Raw genomic sequence first — 21,620 nt, 5'->3', positions numbered from 1 at the left:
GGGCTTCACTGCAATCGATGGCCGCTCCGGCTCCTCCTCTAAACTTCAATCTCCTCACATGATTGATGATCTTGGGGAGCTTTGATAATTGACTACTCTGAGGTAAGGCACGGATTTCTATCAAGAGAGCGGATTGGACGAAAGAAACATACAAAATTACTTTCTCCTGAAAAGCTTTTTTTTTCTTCTTGGAAAAGTTCATTCTTAGAGGGGTGCTGTGTGTCCTTTAATTTGCTGAAAAAAGCAGAGCAATAATTAGCAGTAAGATTAGCACGTATTACTGATATATTAGGCACACTTAAACCACAGCTTAAACCACAAAACAGATAACACGTAAGCGTCATGCTCATATATTAAACTCAGCATATCCTGCAGATGCTTTATAATAATTAGTTTAACTTCTATCACTGACTGTAAGAATGAATAAAAGTCCCAATGTGCATGTTTTTTTATCTGTAAATGTTACGTTTCGTCTTTCCCAAAGTGTGCATGCTTCGTGCGTAAAACTGATTAAAAACAAATATATTATTTTATCATATGATTCCTGTGATTAAAACCAGTCAGTGTTGTGTGTGATTGAACTCAGAGGAGCTGCAGCTCGAAGTGTCCCTGTTGTTAAACCTTACTCATTCTGTCTTCTCTTCTTTTTCTTTAGGACTCTTCACGGCAAAAAGAAATTGGGTGGGAGTTGGAGCTGTTGGTTTGGCTTTTACCCCCAGTGTGGTGTTGAATCCGTCCCTGTGCCTCGCATATACTCTGCATATCACAAGATTTGGTCTCTCCTCTCTCTTTTCTGGAGCTGCTGTAGGACTGGCTATGGCCACCGCTACTTCCGGGATCCGTCATTTCATTCGCCCACCGCTCAGCGCTGCGAACTGACTCTGTTTCTATAAGCAAGCTAGCAGCCAACCTGCCAACACTCGCTGACACTCACTCATCTCAGTCTCGCCAGATAGACGAAATACCTACGGGGGAAAGAAAGGAGAGATCTGAATCGCTATCTCTTAATTCCTACTGCTTTTTTCCCTTTTTTACAGTGATAATAAAACAAGATAGCGATCTGGAAGCATTAAAGGAGACGCGGACTTGCGGGATGAAAACGGACTAAAAAGATTCGTCCTTCTCTTGAACATCATCACCAACCGTCATTCATTCATTACCTTGACAACCTCTGGCTTTGATTGACAGCTGGAGTGGCAAAAAGCCATGAGACACGACAGTTTAGTTACATGCAGGTTGTTGATGGGCCGATTGTAACCTTCACTTTGGCGCATTTTTTCTTTTTTTTCCGAGGAAAGAGGGAAAACAAGAAAAATTGCAAAACTCCCTGATGCTACGATTTCAACTGAACCACACTGGCGAATAGGAGAAGTCGCAAAGTTGGTTGAAAAAAAGGAATCTTGCCTCTAAATCACTTTTAAACGGGACTGGGATATTAAATATACCACAGATTCAGGAGTTTATTGGAGCGCAGCCTGATGGCGCAAAGGGTAGGTTTTAAATCTCCTACACTTACCTGTTAAAATCCACTAGGGAGGCACTCGTATCGATAACTTCTTGTCGGGCGGTGGAAAATTCACAAAGTATTCATATCAAAGTCGCTATATTTGACATTTCAGCAGCGCCCCTACTCTTCAGGCAAAGTGACAGCCTGTGCTCTTACCGACAGCCTCCACAGCAGTCGTGGATCAGTTTCACAGGATACTCCATACTAATTCGCTCTTTTCACACACCAAACTCTTTTTCGGGAAGTTATCATGTTTTTGGTAATGACAAACAGTTTATCAGATTGAATATTAGACACTTTTACTGCCCTCGCTGTATCGCGTGTTAGTTTCTCCTTTGCGTATATTCAAAAAGACACGGCATGCTTTTTGTACTTTTCACATTTGTTTAAAAAGTAACCGAGCAGACCGCTGACTTTTGCTCTGATTTTGTTCCCAGTACGATGAGCTGGCCCACTACGGTGGGATGGACGGAGTCTCGGCGTCGATGTACGGGGACCCGCATGCTCCCCGGCCGCTTCCCCAGGTCCACCACCTGAACCACGGACCGCCGCTGCACACCAGCCAGCACTACGGAGCCCACGCGCCTCATCCAAACGTTATGCCCAGCAGCATGGGCTCTGCTGTCAACGACGTTTTAAAGAGGGATAAAGATCAAATTTATGGGTAAGGTTTGCATGAACCAAATAAGCGTAAACTTATTTTTTCCAAAGTTTCAAGCTTTTCTGTGAGATGTTTTAGTTGGAGTTTTCTCTCTCGTCACTAAATTCACATAGTGTTTTGTCCGGGATTGACCGCAGTTTGGAACTCTATTGTTGGTCAGGGCTGTTGTTGATGTGTAATTGTATACGCATTGTAGAAGGCATCGTCAAGCCTGCAGTAAGTAAGAATAAACCTCGAGCTGGAAATGCAAGCTATACAATAATAGGGAAGCTCTCTGTGCTCAGTCCAAGTGCCAAAGTCACTGACTGCATTGGAAAAATAATAAAATGTATTTTCAACACTTCCATGTTATAAAGTTAGCGTTTAATATTACTGCCCTCTATACTTTTTCAATCCTTAAAATAGTCTGGAATATTTGTTATGTTCTCGTTGCTGCCTGAAAAACTTCTGAAATGTTTTCAAATAATGTAACACAGACACACACAGCGCGTTAAAACGCACCTCGTGTCTTTATATGTATACGTAAATGACATTATTCTCAACAATTAAAGAATAATAGACGCTTTTACTTCTAATTGTAAAAAAACCCAAAACTAATTAACACACGTGCACAGAAGGTGCTATAATCCACAGTGTATCATTATAATCTGAGATGTAGTGCAGAGTAAATCCTCTTCATCTCGTTTATACCCACATTTTATATTTTATACCGACATACATCTAAATGACATTCATATAAAAGGAAGCCAGTTTTAGAAAATTAGCGTTTGTTCCACTAAAAGTATTTTATTCTAAAATGATATGTTATCTTTTAAATATTATCTTGATCACTGTTGGTCTCATAATGCTGCTGGAGTGGTATCAGTCGTATTTTTATTGAACTCTGCTCCACTTTTAAAGCCATAGTTCTCGGTGCCTCAGTGCTTCTATGTGGTACTCTAGTAAAACATATTATTTAATTTAAACTTTTTTACTGACCGTATAATTTATCTGTAACAAACAGTAACTGTTGTAGAGTGTGTCATTCCTGTTTTTGTTGAGTTTTGTTGATTTATAAACGTTTTGTAGTTTGCACTGCAAAAAATGTCAGTCTCAACAAGTCGATAAATATAATATTAAGTGTAAAATATTTACATTCCCAAAACGATGAGTAAACATATTTCAGATTGGTGTGTATCCATGCTTGCAAGTCAGAACCGCTTCTAAAATTAAGATTGAATCCGGAGTGCATTGTTTAATCAGTTGTCAGTATTATTTTTAAAATGTGGTCAGAAGTGTGTTAAAACTACACAGCGGGGTACAAGTATAATTCCTCTCGTACTTTTATGTTTGATTTATAAAAGTATAATTTGTATGGCCAGGTAGCCGACAGATAAGCAGGTTGATGGGACATTTTTTGCAGTGGGCATTGTGGAGCCGGTGTGCTGCTTGTTCTCAGGCTGTGTTTCCCCTCTTGCAGTCACCCTTTATTCCCACTGCTCGCTCTGGTTTTTGAGAAGTGCGAGTTGGCGACGTGTACTCCGAGGGAGCCCGGCGTAGCAGGCGGCGATGTCTGCTCCTCAGACTCCTTCAATGAGGACATTGCAGTCTTTGCCAAACAGGTCAATTAAAAAAATATTAAAAAATAAATATTTGGGATGTTGTGGCTGCGTCATGGCACATCGTTCTCTGCCTGCTTCATGTGTGTGTTTCTGCAATAACACTTTCTCTTGATATGATTAATTAATAGTGTGTGTTCGCTGCAGAATGTAACACAAACTCATTCGTGAGAATTGTTGTATTATCAGTTTACATTTCAGAATAGAAATAGACACACATGCCGCACATTTAAAGCCAAACTAACTTTGACATTTGGTGTATTATTTTAGGTCCGAGCGGAAAAACCTTTATTTTCATCAAATCCAGAGTTGGACAATTTGGTAAGAGCACCCTTTGACCTCTCTTGTCTCCAAATGTAATTGCCGCCTCGCTGCGGTTATACTGCCTTGTTCTGTGATAGGCCTACTGTGGAGTGTCCGTAGCATCACACAGTAAATATGTGAATATATGATTAAAACTTCCGCACTGATGTCGGATCAGTTTTGGAGTGAAGCAGTGTGACCACATTTGCCGCTGTCACTGCTCAGTCCATCTGCTGACCAGCGTGTGATGGTCAGCTAGATTGTGAAAGCTTCCTGTATATTTAAAAATAATAATTTGCTGCTGCTGGCTGTAGTGCACTCCATAGTGTTATGACGGGGGGATTATTACATAATACTGAAAACAATTATAAATTCCTGTTAATTTATGTGATGTGAACTGTATTTATTTTTGCCATTTTCCAGATGATACAAGCCATACAAGTATTACGGTTTCACCTCTTGGAATTAGAAAAGGTAAATATTTTGTATCTTTATTTTTAAATTTATCTGAGCTTAATGCCAAATGCACAAACACCTTGTATTTTAATGCAACTGATATTGTTAATTATGGTTCAATATTCATTGCAATGCTGCAACATTTAAAAATAAACCGGCATGCATTAGGGGAAAGTTTCAGGTATCTAATTTTCATAAAATATGCTATTTTATTTAGCCAACTATTTATGTGATTATTGATTAAATATACTGAAGCCTCTTTGCACACGTTGCACATTGTTATCGATCTACAGATTTAGTTTCAGCTGCTCATTATTCCTGCAGCTTAGATGCTTTCATGCTGTTTATTTTTTGTCGTTCAACTTGTTGCTCCAGTCTCAGGAGAATAATAACCACTGCAACAATTTCACTATTGTTTCCTTGACGCCGATAATGCCCCCATAATTGGAGTTATTCTTGGACTGACTCAAGCGTTTCCCCATTCTGACAAAAGGTGCTTTCTTTCCTTTTCTAGGTGCACGAGCTCTGCGACAATTTTTGCCACCGGTACATCAGTTGTTTGAAAGGAAAAATGCCAATAGATCTAGTTATTGACGAACGGGATGGCAGCTCAAAATCAGATCACGAAGAGCTCTCGGGATCGTCGACTAACCTCGCAGATCACGTGAGTAACAGCTTTTTATTCATAACATGTGCTGTGCTGGTTTTGTCTGCATGTGTCTCTGCTGCTGACAGAGAACACCCGAGCATGTTTATGTCTTTTTTTGAACACAATGCCAATGAGTAATTGGTTGTTTTTAGATAATCAGATGTGTTTGATGTGTCTCCAAACGCCAACTTTTTGGCTACTTAGCCTGTGCTCAGTGTGTGACCCTGCTGTGCCATCAGTAAATAGAGCATGCTCTGTTCTGCAAGGCAAATCTGCCGATCGATGTTCTGAGGTCAAAAGCTAGATGTGATACAATAGACTGAGTTATTGTTTTAGTCTTTTGATTAGGGGCAGTCATATGTGCATAATGCGTCCGTGCTTGCTTGTGTTCCCGGGGTCTAAGAGGGTGTGTGTGTTTGTGCGCGTGCATTAGAGGGTGCGCGTGTGCAAATCGCAGCCGTGTATTATGGAGAGTTGTTGAGGGGAAAAAAATGCAAGGCAATTATCTGTTACGCAGGTTTAACGTTAAAGCAGGGTATCAGTGCTAAGCTTTAGCTTTAGGCCAATATTTAAAAAGAAAAGGGCTTTATATTTGGGGCTGTGGGAGCTGGATATGGCCTGTGCGTAAAGCTGTGGATTTTTGCTGCAGAGGTGGAGAAAGTGGTAGCCTATTGAAATAGATCTCAGAGCTAAAGGCTTACCATCAATGTCAAGTTCACAAGACATCTGATGGTTCGTCTGGAGGCCTTCCATTGCTGTTGATGTTAATGTGTTTAATTGTTTCGTATTGATTGCCGTGCGGTTTGCTCTGCAGTGGCTCTCTCCTCTGCTGCCCATTTTATGGCTGGAGGCTCCATAATGCTGAATTCAATTATATGCACCTGAAGTACAGTAGCTTTACATTTGAGGATCGATTCCCTGGTTTAAATCGTGCATTTTCGGTGTAATAAACACTGGCTCCTCCCGCATTATGGATTCAGCTGACAGTGTATTATTGAGTTGATTTCTGTGACTTATTGCGTCTTGCATGCCTGTGGTAAAGCTAATGTTTGGTTTGAAAAAAACGAGCGGGCTGTTGCGAGTAAGTAACTGGTTAATATGGTTGCAGCACGAGGCCAATCCTATTAGGAATAAAGCAGTTTTAAGTGTTATGCAAAGTCGGTGCGCTGCATCTGTTGGCTCTGGCTATAGGCCTAATAGCAGCGGATTTCCCTCTGAAAGCCCGTCGCGTTCACATGGCCACGCAGTGCCCGCACAAGGTGCATTACAACACAATTAGACCGACGATACTGATGTTGGTCTGAGAAACGGTCAGAACGGCAATATTGTGGTCCTCCAACACAAGTGTAGAAATGAGGCATGCTGTTGTTTATATTGTAGAGATTAGGTAAACTAGCCTGTTTAGTTTCATGGCAGATGGTTGATACTCAAGCCAATTTCCAATGGTGCCTCCAGTGCTCAGACACCAGCTTTGTCATCAGTCCACTTGTAAGAAATATTTTTGATAATTAGAAAATTAGATATGCCAATAAAGCAAATCAGGAGCAGCAATAAACAAAGAAGGTTGCATGACAAGCCATTTATCTTGAAGTCATTTGGACTGACCACCATAGGTATTTAAGTTTTGAAGGATTTATTTCACTTCTGTGGCACCAGTAAACTTTGTATTATACTTACTGCTTGGGCTGAATTTGACAAAAGCAGAAGAGGTTTTTTTCTCTCTCTCTTGTTTGCTTTAGCTCTGTCTGAGCTGAGAGTGGCTCAAGGCTGAGCACTGCATGTTATGGAAACATACACGCTTTAGTTTTTAGTTATATTTGTATAAATAAAAATGCCTTATTTGTGTTCAGTGTGTGAGAGCATGTGTGCACCTGGTGAGGCTTTAGTGGAAATAATATTTGCACAAAGTGAAACTATTGAAAGTGAAAACAGTGCCGTCATGATCCACAAGCCTTCTAGTAAATAGTTAACTTCTTCAGCATAATTTCCATGTTTAATTGGAAGGAGTCCAGCTTTTCATGCCCAAAATGTGTTTTGAATATTGCAAACAATGCACAAAAATGCACATGGATGCAAAACTGTGCCGCTGAATGGAAAGCAATTTTTGTCCTAGTTGTCTTGATTTATTTATTTTATTTATTCATTTGTTTTTGGGTCTATATTTTATTATTCATCTCTGTCCTCGCTTCTCATTGAGGAGAGGAAGGCAGTTTGATAGTTAGATATGCTAATTTATTTAGTTAGACTCTCTCACGTCCATTTTTCTTTGCTTTGATATGCATTTTTAATATATAGCCCTGGGCTACATCTCATTTGGTGAAAGTTGGTTTTCTGGAGATGATGAGGCTCTTCACTGTGAAGGAGGCGGCACGTTGAGCTTGTTTGTATGTGTGTGTGCATCTGTGTGTGTGTTTCCTTCCTTTTTTGTATTTCTTACGGTTTCCCTCTTCTCCCCTCTTCATACCTGACAGCAGAGCATAATAAGCACAGTTTTATTTACACTTGAATGCAGCATTGTCTTAGAGCTGAGAGTGGGATGAGGCCTTGCTGACACTGTTGATTTCCCTTATTTTCGCTTGCGGTGACTATCTCAACCATGTAGCCCACCCAAGGCTTCCTAACTCATCGCCCCTCCTCAGATCAACCCCATCCCAATTAAAAGAAAGGAAAAAAAAGATTTTGCATTACACATGAAGGGTGATGGGGAAGAAGGAAAAAAACACAGAGCGGTGTAGATTTGTAAACGGTTGATACAGTGTGTGTGCTTGTCAATGGTTTTCTCTCTTGTCTTTTAATTAATGAATACCATTTCTGTCTCTTCTGTGCTACATCCAATTAGAGAGGCAAATAGAATTAACACTGGCGGAATATTATCTGTTCTAATGAATTAGCCTTTGTGTCTTCCTGTGCTATTGTGCCGCTTCTCCAGTAAAGCTTGCATATTAGAAGAAGGCTTTTCATTTCCTCCATGCATATGTATTACGCTTCTGAAAGTGGCTTTGAATTTGTGCATAGTTTCACATTTCTTACAGAGAAATTGTGTAGGATTTGCAGGTCCCGGCGCTTTGTTTTGGAGAGCTTTTTCTCAGGGAGTGATAGTAGTTCCCATAGAGTTTATGGTGTAGCTTATCTTGCCCCTGCATTGCTGGAAAAGGAGAAGGGGGGGAAAAGCTTTCTCTGTTTACATTTGATTTTCTGCTACAGGCTCTGAGCTCAGTGGTCAGAAATGTTGATGTCACAGTTTCAGTCACGTAATAGCAATAGTTCATCTTGTGCCAATGCAGTGAGTTACTGTGTGTATCCACGGAGATGTGTGCCCAGTAATGTCCTGTTTCTGTATGTCTCTTTGCATGGTGCAGCGCATACACAGCCGTGGACAGAAAACCCTCGGGCCGAGCTGGCCTGCTCAACCGTGGAATTTCTCAGTTTTGGAGGTGTTCTAATTCAACTAGCTTTGTTCTCCTCGGGGACCGGCTACGTTTGGATCTCTCCCCCCTTCTCATGAAAACAGTGCAGCGTTGACTTGAACCGCTCTGTCTGTTCCACACAATTGTTTTGTGATGGTGGGATGTCTGGCCTTACATTTCCTTTTTGATTAGTGTTCAGAGGCAGGGCCCTGTTGGCAGGCATATCTAATCATCGCTACCGCGGCTGGAGAGAGAGGCTAAGCTCACTTGTTGCATCTCCCACACTCCCTTTCCTCTGACTGCATGCATGCTGTAAACGACCGCAATGAAAACAGTTGCCGGGCAGTCGTTTTACAGTCATGACATGTATGTTTATTTATATTGAAATGCGATATACAGATATTGTTACATATACTCAGTATCCCACAGCTCTATCAATAATTCTGACTCTAATAAGATAATAATCTTCACATTTTGTTTATGTTTATTCAGTTGTGTAAATTCACTTATATGTTTATTATTGAAGTCATAGTTACAGATGCTGTATTGTAGAGCAATGATTTCTCCATAAATAATTGCAGTACAATTCAACTTTATGACCTCATTATTAAAACCTCAATTTAATTAAACCTCTCTGACATTGTCAACAACATAAAGTTAATTACAGGCATCATACATATAGACTTTATGGTTATATTTTATTGTATATTCTATTGCACTAGTTAGTACAGGTGGACATAGTAAAGTGGCTGGTGAAAGATGTACCCTTATTTTAGAAAAGGAATAACTGAAAGTTGAATGGATGTGTTTTGTATTTATGTTATTTCCTACTTTTGAATTGTCATTTGGGTGTGTGTTATAAATACATATTTGCACATGTGATGTGCCATCCACTACCGTGAAGAAGGTTGTTTTTGCCTCAGAGCAAGTTTTGAAGCATGAATACAATCACTTAATCCCTGGTGTCTGTTAAAACACGCTCCGGTGAATTATTAGCTTCTAAATGAAGGACTCTTTATATTCTGGATAATTGGGGGTGTTGTAAATACTCAGTTGTTTAGAAGAGGTGCACCTACACATTTTCTAAAGAGGCTGTGTATAATTACGAGCTCAACACAACAGAAAAGTAGCTTTTCTCTGTTTAGGCTATGTAGCAAGATGTGTCTTGAAATGTCAGCTGGCGTTATGATTTACGCTCCTGTGTGTTTCTGGTGAGTCAGCAATTCTGTACATGTTCAGCACAGGATTCCTGTGGCAGTGAAACACACACACACACACACACACACACACACACACACACACACACACACACACACACACACACACACACACACACACACACACACACACACACACACACACACACACACACACACACACACACACACACACACACACACACACACACACACACACACACACACACACACACACACACACACACACACACACACACACACACACACACACACACACAAACCCATACGGCTAGTCGTTTCTCAGCCCACACCAACAGATTTCTTCTCTTTTCCTCCGGGTTCCAGGGGAATTTGAGGGAAATTCAATGATGCCGCTAAATCAATTTTATTTGAAATTCCTAGGGATGTAGGCAGAGTGCAGAGAGGGAAGTGAGATTGTGCCATGCAGGTGTTTGTAAATGAGAAACAGGGGACAGGAGCAGAGGAGACGGCAGCATTCTCCGGCTCTCCTGTGGCCTGGCTCCACTACAAGCCTTCCTCCCCATATTGTCTCCTGCCTTTTATATTAATTACAACTTGTATTATCAGCTGCCAGTTGCTAACCCCAGCAAATAGAAAAGGCTGCCCCTAGAGACCACGCTTCTTTTGTATCTTTTCTCTATCTAGTCCTATTGTGTGAGTGTGTGTGCGTTCCCGTCTGCACATGTATGTGCTTTTGCTTGCTTGCTGCCTCCTCCTCCTCCTCCTCCTCCTCCTCCTCCTGGTAACACTGCTCTTTAACACAATTAGTGAAGAGCATGGAGTGAACCATGTTTGACTCCTAATTATGCCCAGCTTTAGGGAATAGTCACATGGGCTAGAGGCCTTATTTTCTCTTTTGCTTCTTCCTCTATTTTTCTTCATCTCCTTGTGTATGTTGAAGAAGACTGTTTGGGTGACATGATTTTTTTTCTCCCAACTTGTTTGAACTTTATCAGACCCACGAGGGTTGTGACAAAATGGTTGTGTGTGTTTGCGCTGTGCGGCGTCTGTTGATGCAGCCTCCATAGCTCAGAGAGGCCCACTAAATTATTCATGGGGAGGAAAGGCAGTTGCTTTTGTTGCCTTGTTGAGCGTGGAAAGTTAACGCTTTTGTTGTGATATTTTGTTGTCTTGTTTTGCAGACAGCGTTATGAATGAGACATGACTCACAGGTATTAAACGAGGAGTGTTCTTCATTAAAGATATCTGCTGCATATTCACTGGGCGTAGAGTGTACTGTATTATTATTATTAGGTCATATAAAGTGCTGCGCTCTGCTTTTTGCCCAATAAGAAACAAACCAACAAAGCAGTATCTATATCCCTGCATACAGGCCCATTAAACCCCCAGGGTAGCAAATCACAGCAAAATATCATTCCCTTTAACACCATTAGCTGTGGTGTCTTTGAATTTAATTTAGTGCCAGCACCATTAAAAATGACACATTACTCTGCAATGATAGCTAAATTAAGTCCTATCGATTCAGCTGTTGCATTAAAACTGTGCTGTGGCCATTGCTGGCAAGTGGTACAGAGAGAGAGCGAGAGTGAACAAGAGTGTGTGTGAGAGCAGCCAGCATAGTTTGTCAGGTCTGTCTCGCATCTTGCCGACAGTGGATGTCTCATTGTGAGGAAGTAGAACCCAGTCATTTTCTTCTCTTGGAACAACAACGGCCCAGCTCTGACTAAATACATTATACAGTCTGGGACTCTTACCTCCTTCCCTGTTTGTTCCACATGACAAACAGAATTAGACTGTTTTCAGAGGGTTGATGAGGTTTTCCCACATTAGTGATTGTACGCAGCATGCTGTGTTGAGAATAACAGACAACAGACCTTGTTCCCATGAAGTATGCCATGTGGTGATCAGGGCCACATCGAGCAGGGACATTTTCCCCTCCGTTCACTCTGGAGGGCTAAAACCCACGCACAGGCTTTTGTTCACCCTGTCTTCGTACCCCACTTCTGAGCAATTCTCCGAGCTCTTTATCTGATTGCCATCCGGTGAACAGCTGACGCTGAGAGGGCCTTGAGTGGAGCGGAGGGTCTGAAGGGCCTTGTGTGTTTCTGTCTGCTGTTTTCAGCTCCGAGCTGTTTGAGAAAACAGCCCTCCTTCCCTAAAAAACTTAGCAGATAAAAGGGCCTGGCTCACAGGCATAGCAGCAGCATCAACAGCAGAACAAGCAGCAGCACATCAGGGCCGCACACCCAGGGGAGCTCGGCAGCCGCTTGTCTTATATCCTCTGTTTCCCTGCAAACCATCATAGTCTCCGGGCACTATCCTGTCTGTCCTCCACCAGTACAGCTCACTCTGACTGGGGCACCACAGCAGGCAGGCAGGCTCCTCTCTGTCGGGAGCTGAAGGAAAAGAAGTTCATCAGGAACTGAAGTTAGACAAAATGGTAAAAACGGTCTCTGTTTTGGAATACTCTGTGGCGTGTACATTTTCCTCCTGCTTTCTTATGTATGTATATGTGTTGCTGTGTGTTTGAGGGAGAGAGACAAAATACATAGCGGGAACCGAGAAGTGGGTTGAGGTTTGTGGGAAGCCTTGGTGCAGGCCTGTGTTTGTTTGGCTTGGGCTCGGCTCAAGGGGCCGCTTCTCCCGGGGCCCCAGACAACGTTGGGCTTACGTTCGCCAACATTTTGTCATCGTGCTCAGGTGACATGTTGAATTGGGAAAGGCTAGCTAGGGTTTTGTAAGCCGTATTAACTCTGTGTGAGAGGCTTTTCAGCGTGTATGGGATCGAGAATAGTAAATGACGTGATCCGTCTGTCCCTCGTTTGCCTGAATGGCAGAGGAAATTCCACCTCCAGCCTGCCTTCATGTGGCACTGATAAAGCCTTTCCTGTACAGTAGACAATCCTGTTTCCCTGTGAGCACCGACAGGGCAGAGGGAATGACCAGGAAAGAGAGCAGAAGGAGAGAACCTGAGCTGAACGAAAAAAGAAAGCCCCCTTAAAAGCTATGAATTTGTTTATGGACATTTCTTTGAAGTTAGCCAGCAGAGATTTAACACTTTTTTCAGCATGTGTTTGTATATATAAAAGTGAGTGTGTGTGCATGTGTGTTTATACTTCTTGCTCTATTATGTCATTAGCATGTGTGCGTAAGTGTATTTCTGCAAGCCTCTGTGGGCGTGTGTGTATGTCGCTGTGGGCGTGGACACATTTTTGGCAGATTAGCAGGAGAATCACTGTCATATCTTATTTTCATTTCTGACAGTGGTAATGATTAATGGCGGCTGTGGTGTGTTTGGACTTTTTACCTCTATATTTCTCACTTGACACGGAAGTCTCAATTGGTTATGGTATAAACGAACTCCACTGGGCTCTGCCATGTGTGTTTAGACAATTACTCACAAGTGCTCCACTTGCAATGTTCAAAATCAGACGCCACATTAACAGTGCTGCATTTTGCTCTCGTGCATTAATGAAACACTTTGATTACAGTGTTTTGACGTATTGCCAGCTGCTTTAGTGCATTAGCTACTTTCTATTCATCTAAGATTTTAGTGGCATCGTTGATTGTCTGCTAGCAGGGAAATACGTGATGGGGCTCTTCGGCTTGCCAGGAGAATGTAAGCAGGCCAAGGACCTTCACAGTGCCTGTAGACTCTTACAGATGTCACTCACTTTTCCAGTATACTCATATGGTCTCTTTCTCTCTCTCTCTTTTCTCCTCCCCTTCTCCCCCCTCCCTGCTCTCTCTGCTCCTGGTTTGCGGTTTGGATGGGGAATGTGGATGGATGCACGGATGGATGGATGGATCCCACGCTCGCTCCGCTCTTCTCAAACCTCAGAACCCAGCTTCCTGGAGAGACCATGATGACGCCACCTCCACACACTCCGCCGGCACACCGGGGCCCTCCAGCGGGGGACACGCTTCACAGAGCGGTGACAACAGCAGCGAACAAGGTGAGCCAGCACAGAAATGGGCACACACACACACACACACACACACACACACACACACACACACACACACACACACACACACACACACACACACACACACACACACACACACCCTTGTGCACTCAAGCGCGGAGACATAAACATACATAGAAGCAGGAGCAGGTCCATGCAGGACATATTAATCATCATGCATGGGTAGAGTTGCCAACACTTCCCTTCAACCCTGTTTAATGTGAGATCTACACTGAATAGATGGCACATCTCTCTATACATATACGTCCCAGTCCCTTCTTTTGCACACTGGATTATCCTGCTTTTTGAATGGCGTCCATGTAAACACATAGTCACACCGAAAAATGAACCTGCTTATCACACTCGCTCTCAAAAGCAAGCAACAGCGACTGTCATACACCAGCCTAGTAAAGGGCTTTCCAGAATGTTGCTATTTAGAGAGCCTAACAACAGCTGGTGATTAATACTATGTTTCTGCCAGTTCTTGACTGCATTTAAAGCATATCAAGTTCGCTCACACAACAGCCACTCATAATGTCTTAGTGAGCCTTCTGTTATCTACTACACGACCTGCCAACTGTAATAATGCATTTCAAAACAAATGTATTTGAATTTTTTACAGATAGCTTGTGCAAGTCTCAGCTATCTGCCTTGTGTTTTTGTCACGGTCCATATCAAATTTGACATGTAAACGAATAGAAGCATATGCGAGGACAAGCATCAAAACATTGTGAGGTTACATTTGTTTATTAAATGCAACTGCTGCCTGCACTAAGACAACAGATGATAAGCTCTTGGCCTTTCCTTTCTTGCCTTCCCCTTGTTTTGAATGCAGCAAGATCTAATTTCAATGGCGGAAGAATATGTGTGTGTGTGTGTCTGTATCCGTGTGTACCCTCTGGCAGTGTCCACGGTTTTGCATGACATTTCATCACGCTGTCGACACACACAAACAGGCTCAAACACTCAGACACACACTTATAACGGCTCGCTCACAGACTGAGGCCGCTTGTCTTGTCCCATTCAAGACTATCGTTTTAACGATAAGCGATCAAACGTATCGATGGGATGTTTGTCTGTGGTGGGGCAGTTTAAATCATTTTCTCCTCTTCAGAAAGAAGCAGCAGTTGAACCATTACTGACCACAGACCAGGGGCCACAGCAGATCTCTGTGGTTGGCTGTGTCAGGACTAGTTGGATCACAGGCTTGTTGATGATAGCTCGGCCTTGGCTAAGCAACAGGATATGTCTATTTGACAATATAAGCATAATGGAGAAATGAGCTACAATACAATTACACTAATAAGAATAGGGATAAATCACCATGTTCTTTGCCGCTCCATAGTGGGCCAATAAAAGGAAAAGAAACAAAAAGAGAAGAAAAAGAGAAGAAATAAAGTGTTGGATATCTGGTAGTAATAATATTATGTAAAAACACTGCATAATTGCAGGTCAGAAGAAACAGCATGAGTGGAGTTTTTGCACTCATCTGTGCAATTACAAGTAGCATGGGAGATGAAGGCGGCAGGAACAACAGAGTGAGGAAGGGGGGGCGGGGGGCACGAGAGAAAGAAATGCACTGCCTATTGATTATCTTACACACATAAGTACAAGTGACCTGTAATCCACAGAGCACTTATCGACTCCTCTCCCCACCGTATCCAGTAACAGCGAATCAATACGGGCCAAAGACAGTTACGGTACAGCAACGCGCATCGGGCCAAGATAGGCCTGGACTAGATCAGGGCCAGGGCCTGACCCACACTTAAGAGGGCTAAATGTTTCGTGAAAACACCCACAAAGCAAGCACCACAGAATAAACGCAGAGATTTAAAACAAGGCGAAGCAAGAGACATTGAAGTACAGAGGTGAAAAGAGTATAGAAGGTGAAAAAGTATGTAGAGCGAGAAAAAGCAGAAGCAGAAAAAGAGAGAGGGCAGCTGATTTAATGGTCTAATGAGGCCGTCCTCCAGCCAGTTGTTTTGTGTGAGGCATGCTCTGACCTTTCGCTCCGCTCGGGAGCCCCGCCGCCTCATTTTTCACATTCTTGCAATTACGTTAACGCTTGAAGCGCTCGCTGACTCCCGACTCTGGCCCTTCCATTCTGACAAGAGCCTTCCCTCCCCAACCTCTCCACCTTTTCCCCCTTCTCTCCTCCACTCCACTCCACGCATGAACTCTCCTCCTTTCTCAATACATTTCCACATAAAATGTGTCGTCCACACTCAAGTCCACAGAGAAAATGTGAAATGTGTGCTTCACTTCAGTAATGGGGTCTTTAACAGCTTGGCCCCTGTTAAAAGGGGTGACGATGTGGATCAGTTGAGGAAGACAGGATAGATGGGAGCGGGAGGAGACTGAGAGAGAGTGCGTGAGGCCCTCAGTGCTTTTTGGTTTTAACTGCCAAGGCAAACATTAACTCCCCTTCTCATCTTCCATCTTTAAAAGGTGTTGGGGGTGAAAAAAACCTCAAATGATGGGAGAAACATCAGTGTGTTGATTAAAGAATAAAAGGTTTTAACTTTCTATTTTCATTTGGCTGCTCTTAGAGGACGTACAGAAGTATAAATATCAGTATCACTCGCATACCGTTTAGTACTGTACATACAGGACTCAGGGTGGTTGCTATGAGCAGAATTCACTTCCACAAATCTTCGGCTTGTATCTCAGCATTGACCATTGCTCTGAACCTCTGCCAAAAAACTATTTAACAAGTGCGCAAATATGTATCGCCCCTCTTGTGGAATAATTTATTGTCAAGCAGTAAACCAAGGTGAAGCATGCTCATAGCTGTGAGTAAAGATTGCCAGTTAAAGTTCTGACACATATGAAAAAGGTTTCGGTTCAGTACTAAGATCTGTAACCTCTCCCCAACCCCCGCTCTTAACATACTTTTTTTTGGGTGCTTTTTCTCAGAATTTCCCTCCGAAAAAAGAAAATATGAATTATCACCCTCAGGGCAAATTCTGCACTCTCACTTACTGACTCTTAGAGAGTGACTCCCTATGTTCCAGCTTGATAAACACATTTCAGCGTTTACGGGAGATAGTTCAGAAGGTAACACACAATAACGTCATTGGCTCTGCTCGCACTTCATTTTGATTAACAGTCCTTTGGAGCTCCTCCAAGCTAGTTGATCTAGAAACATCAGAGACATCAGTTGCAGGGAGTTAAACTTGACAAATGTGCATGCCTTAAGATAGCAGTCATTTCCAAGCAGGTTTCCGTAATATGTTAAACATCCAAAGTGTGATGGAGCGGCGTGATGAAATACTCTGCACGTTTGCCCACACCAAACACAGCAGAGTCAAAAGCACTCAGTCATGAATTGTAAATCCCCAACTCTGATTCAGCATGGTAGGTAACGCTTCCCCCCTCTTGCTGTATGTGTATACATGTGTGTCTGAGTGTGTGTGCGTGCGTGCCTCAGCTCCAGTCCACACTTGTAATTATTAGCTATGCATGAAGACCAAAATCCACGTTGACATGTTGAGTGGTGAGCAAAGGGGCTTTCTGTACGGTTCTACTGTAAATGGGAAAGGCTCAGCAGCAGAGAGGAGAAAGCATTTTGTACATTTTCTCAGCAATTGAACAATCCCCACGCTCTGCGGATAGACGGACTCCCCAGAGGGACTGAGAGAGGCTGAGATGGAGAGAAAGGGAGGAAGAGAGGGATAGCTTGAGTGTTCGGCTCCAAGGGAGCATGCTGCGCTTGATGGTATTGTGGTACATGTGTGTGTATGCATGGGGAGTGTGGTGAGCTCCCTTGGCCCTGACCAGGGGCCCCACTCAGCAAGGTCTTTGTGGTTGAGCTCACCAGAGGGGTGTCAGTCCTGGTGGGGACACGACTCCCGGGTCAGCCCAGAGAGCGCCAACATGAACAAGGCCTGTTGAATCTGGCGTTTCTTACAGCAACACTAAGGGCTAAAGAAGACCCACACTTAGTGAGGAACATTTATAAAGGAGATGCAATCACAACAGAAAGATCCGCAGAGTCTGTGCTAAACGCAAGATGGAAGCCTTGATGCATTTTAGTAGCCTATACTCCATCTCTGGAGTGATCAGTGAGGTGTGTCTGTGTATAGAAAGTATATAGTGTGTGGGTGAGTTTCTGTGCATGTGCGTGTGTTAGCTGGTTCCCTCTAAGTGCCTGTTAGAGTTTAATTTAGTGTAGTAATTAAAGCTGAACACTGGCCCATAAACAACAGATAAACAATAAAGCAGACCCAAGCCCTGCTGTTTCATGGCTCTCACTCCCAGCTGTTGGAGCACTGATAATTGTTACACAGTGCCCCCACCTCGCCACCAAACAATGCTGAAGCAACAAGGGTGTGTATGCGTTGTAAATGCGTGCATGGGTATATTTTAGTGTGTGATGGCAGAGGCCGAACAAAAAAAGGCCAGAAAAACACATAAACACACAGGATATGTCCACTTCCCCTCTCGAAAGAAAACACACATGCCCTCAGCAGAATGTAAGTGGAGCAGTTGGCCACCATAGCCCTTTACACAACCAGCTCAATGGCAACAGCAATCTCGTAAACATTACAACAAGTGCAGCCAACTATTCAAACTATAACCTGCTATATCTCTGCCAGTGTCAGCAAGTCAACTGCACGTCAACAGAAAGCAAGCTCAAAATATACCTGCCTAATGAGGAGAACAGGCTACCTCATGCAACTTTAGCCTTGTCACTACATGTCAGCTCCATGTTAGTCAGGTGTCTGTTGTGAAAACAGTGCAGTGTGTCTGTCTGATGGTTTGTTGGGAAGGGGCAGGGCCATTGTTGAAAGCTGAGAAGTGTTGCAGTGGAGGGGGAGAAAACACGGTACGGAGGGGATACTTTCATGATCCCATTAGCATAAGAGAGGCTAAATTATTCATGTGGAGTGCTTAATCTATGGGGAAAAGTATAGTTAATGCACATAGTTTTAAAATGGATCTCTCCCTGCTTCTGCTCTAACACCAGATTCTTGCTGGATTCAGCATTCACGGGCATTTACGGGAATGGCTGTCACTCTCCTGTGCGCACACACACACACACACACACACACACACACACACACACACACACACACACACACACACACACACACACACACACACACACACACACACACACACACACACACACACACACACACACACATAGACATAGTGTGTGTGGGCATATGTGCACTCTTACTTAAGCGCTGCTGCACTTCAAGCTGTTTCAAGGGGCTCTGCTCTCAGGCTCATCCCCTCTCTCCCTCTCTCCATAAGTCCCTTTCTCATATTCTCTCTCCCTCTCCTTCCATTTATTCCTCTACCTCTCTTTCTCTCACCCTCTCCCCCACACTCCTCTCCTCTCTCACCCATCTCTGTCTCGCGCTCGGTACCGCAGACTACCTGGCCCCTGTCCAAAATGTGATGAAAGAGAATGATCAGCTCCCTCAGCCCTCTCCTTCCTTCCGCTCTCTCCTCCTTTTTTTAATGTCTCTCTGTGTTTCTCCTGACCCTGTGTTACGTTCTTAGAGTCTGTAGATGATGAGAGAGAAAACACACGTGAAAACAAGGAAAGCAAAGGAACTGCAAAGGGATGCGGGCTGCCAGTAGAGTCGGCTCCACTTCCAGTAACATACTTCTGAACCCACAACATCACCACTACTCCATCCACACTGCAGCTCATGCTTTCCCGCTTTTCCTCTTATCGCTTCCACTCCTCTCTTCCTCCCTCTCCACTCTCTCTCAGTTCTGGCTGGGGCCTGGTCCCTCTGGTCCATAATCACGAACAAGCCCCCAGTGCGACCCGGCCCAACCCAGCCTGGCCTAGCTTGGCCGTGAACTGGGTCCGACACAGCAGGAAAGGCACATTAACTGGGTCAGCCTAATGTGCAAACTAATGTTTGGAGAACATAGGGAAAGAATTACCCAGATTATTCTGACAGCAGCTGAGGGGAATGTCTGTTTTGCACCATTAAGGGAAAGCTTGGGGGGACACTTTTTCTCTTTTCTTCTCTTTCTATGGGAAGTAGATGAAGATTGGCTTATCTGTGAGTGAGTTGAGAATAATTAAAAAGCAGAGAAGAGAAGGTGTTTCAGGGAAGTATTCTTGACAGTGAAAAAGAGGGAGTGACTTGTTCTCTCTTTTATGCAAAGGCTTGGGCCAAAAACAAAGCTGAGTGCAGTGCTGTTGTGTCAGTTCATCGGGTTTACACACCCATGTTCCTTTGCTGATTACTCCAGTGCATGTGTTGATGAGGAGGAGTGCACAAGGGTCTGATGTAATACGTCTAAAAGGGATTTGAGCGTGTGCCCCGAAGGGCATTTCCTCGTCCATTAATGCTGCTGCCGCTGTGTTTTCACAAGGATGACAGTGCTTCACTTCTTTAAAGGGAGAGTGTTTTCCCAGGAAATGTTCTGTCTTGTTTCAGCAGGCTTGCCTGAAGGGGGTCAGCCAAGAAGTCACCTTAAGAGGTGATAATCCAATTGCTCATGTCCTCACCAGATTTGTTTTCTGCTTGTCTGGCAGTGTGTTTGTGTCTGTATGTGTGTTTACAGAGACTTTAAGCATGCGTGTGTAAATGTAATAGGCGTAGAATGGGAAGCAGAGGCAGCAAGATGCCATTGGTTTTCTTCTGTGTCCAACCCCGGGCCCCATTCTAGATCACAGAGAGGTTATGGAGGCCAAGTCTGTCAAAGGCACACCTGCAGGGAAAGTCCAAAAACCCTGACTGCCAGCTTACACAGGCCCGTTTAAGGTGTGCTTATTTGGAGTTTAACCCTGACTTCAAATGTCCTCTCCCTCTCTCCCCCTTTGTATTTGACCAATGGGCCTTGTGCTCTTTTACTTTCTTTCCTTTCTTCTGCCTCCCTTGGCTCTTTAATCTCCTCCACCACCCCCACCCTCCCAATTCTCCTCCCCCTAATATCCGAACCCCACATCACAGAAAAGGTCCCTCCCAGAGACAGCAAGCGGTTGAGTAGAGTGGCTTAGCAAGGCCAGCTATAGCTTGTTCACTTGCTGTGTGGTTTCCCCGTGTGTAAACCAGGGTTTACACACTGAAGCATGTTTGGAACATGGCAGAGCAGCTATACCCTACAGGTAGTGCTTTAACCATGCTGCCGCCATCCAAGAGAGTGGGAGGATCATAAAGGAAGTGTGTTACAATCCCGAGTTCTTCCTCTCTGCTGCTGATTTTCACGCGCACATCTTTCACGTTTATGCAAAGCTTTTGAGGGCATTATGCAAGATAAGCTCATTTTCTCGTCTGATTCCCACTCTAGTACATGCTTTAATGACTCTTAAAGCCAAGGGCTGCTTTTTTAGGCATAATAGAAGTCCCGCAGTGTCTCAGTTTCAACGTAGCCAGAGTGCTTTTTCCACACCTGATCACTTTTGTTCACCCATTTTATGGCTATTGGGGAGCAGGCGGAGGTGAGCGATTTGACAGTGGTTAGTGCCATGAGCCCTAATGTTTATTGGAAGCAAGCGTCTAATAATTTTTGATTACCCCAGAGGAGGTATTAGCCATGTTAGTCAGCAAGGATAATTTCTTATTTACATGCCCCAAGCAGTGAACACTCCGAAGGAACACTGGGGCTAAATGCGCAACAAAACGAATCAAACATGCCAAACGAGAAGCTCCATCCTGGCTGGCTGCAGGGCTGAAGCTGAGAAAACCTTCATTATGCATTTAACATAATTCATTTAGAGGGTTATCAATTTGCAGAATACAGAGAGGATGTTTGGAGGGGGAAGCAAAACACCATATCAAAACGAAGGAAGAGAAAAAGGAACAAGGAAAAGCGAGATGAAAAGGAGAAAGATATTCAGGGATAGCTCACTGCCTGGATTTTTTTAAATGTTGTTCCAATTACACACTTTTCCATGTTCTGAGGCAGAACTTC

General features: G+C 43.5%; 1 protein-coding gene across 5 annotated transcripts in view; it reads left to right on the top strand.

The window, feature by feature from the left end:
- The first annotated feature begins 662 nt into the window (after window positions 1-662).
- meis2a (Meis homeobox 2a) overlaps window positions 663-21,620 on the top strand; it is an 85,216-nt gene continuing 64,258 nt past the window's right edge. For 2 of the 5 annotated variants that reach the window (XM_034111659.2, XM_034111656.2), the window contains exons 1-7: window positions 664-1,490; window positions 1,945-2,171; window positions 3,628-3,769; window positions 4,037-4,087; window positions 4,493-4,543; window positions 5,040-5,189; window positions 13,604-13,718. In XM_034111659.2, coding sequence (XP_033967550.1) covers window positions 1,479-1,490; window positions 1,945-2,171; window positions 3,628-3,769; window positions 4,037-4,087; window positions 4,493-4,543; window positions 5,040-5,189; window positions 13,604-13,718 — 748 coding nt within the window. In that variant the 5' untranslated portion in view covers window positions 664-1,478. Of the gene's footprint in view, window positions 1,491-1,944; window positions 2,172-3,627; window positions 3,770-4,036; window positions 4,088-4,492; window positions 4,544-5,039; window positions 5,190-13,603; window positions 13,719-21,620 lie in introns of all 5 variants that reach the window. The other 3 variants (XM_034111657.2, XM_034111655.2, XM_034111658.2) reach the window with 2 other exon arrangements.

Source organism: Pseudochaenichthys georgianus, chromosome 22 (assembly GCF_902827115.2).
Source record: "Pseudochaenichthys georgianus chromosome 22, fPseGeo1.2, whole genome shotgun sequence".
NCBI classification, from domain to species: domain Eukaryota; kingdom Metazoa; phylum Chordata; class Actinopteri; order Perciformes; family Channichthyidae; genus Pseudochaenichthys; species Pseudochaenichthys georgianus.
Note: the sequence above shows the minus strand (reverse complement) of the source record. Positions and strands in the feature narration are given on the sequence as shown.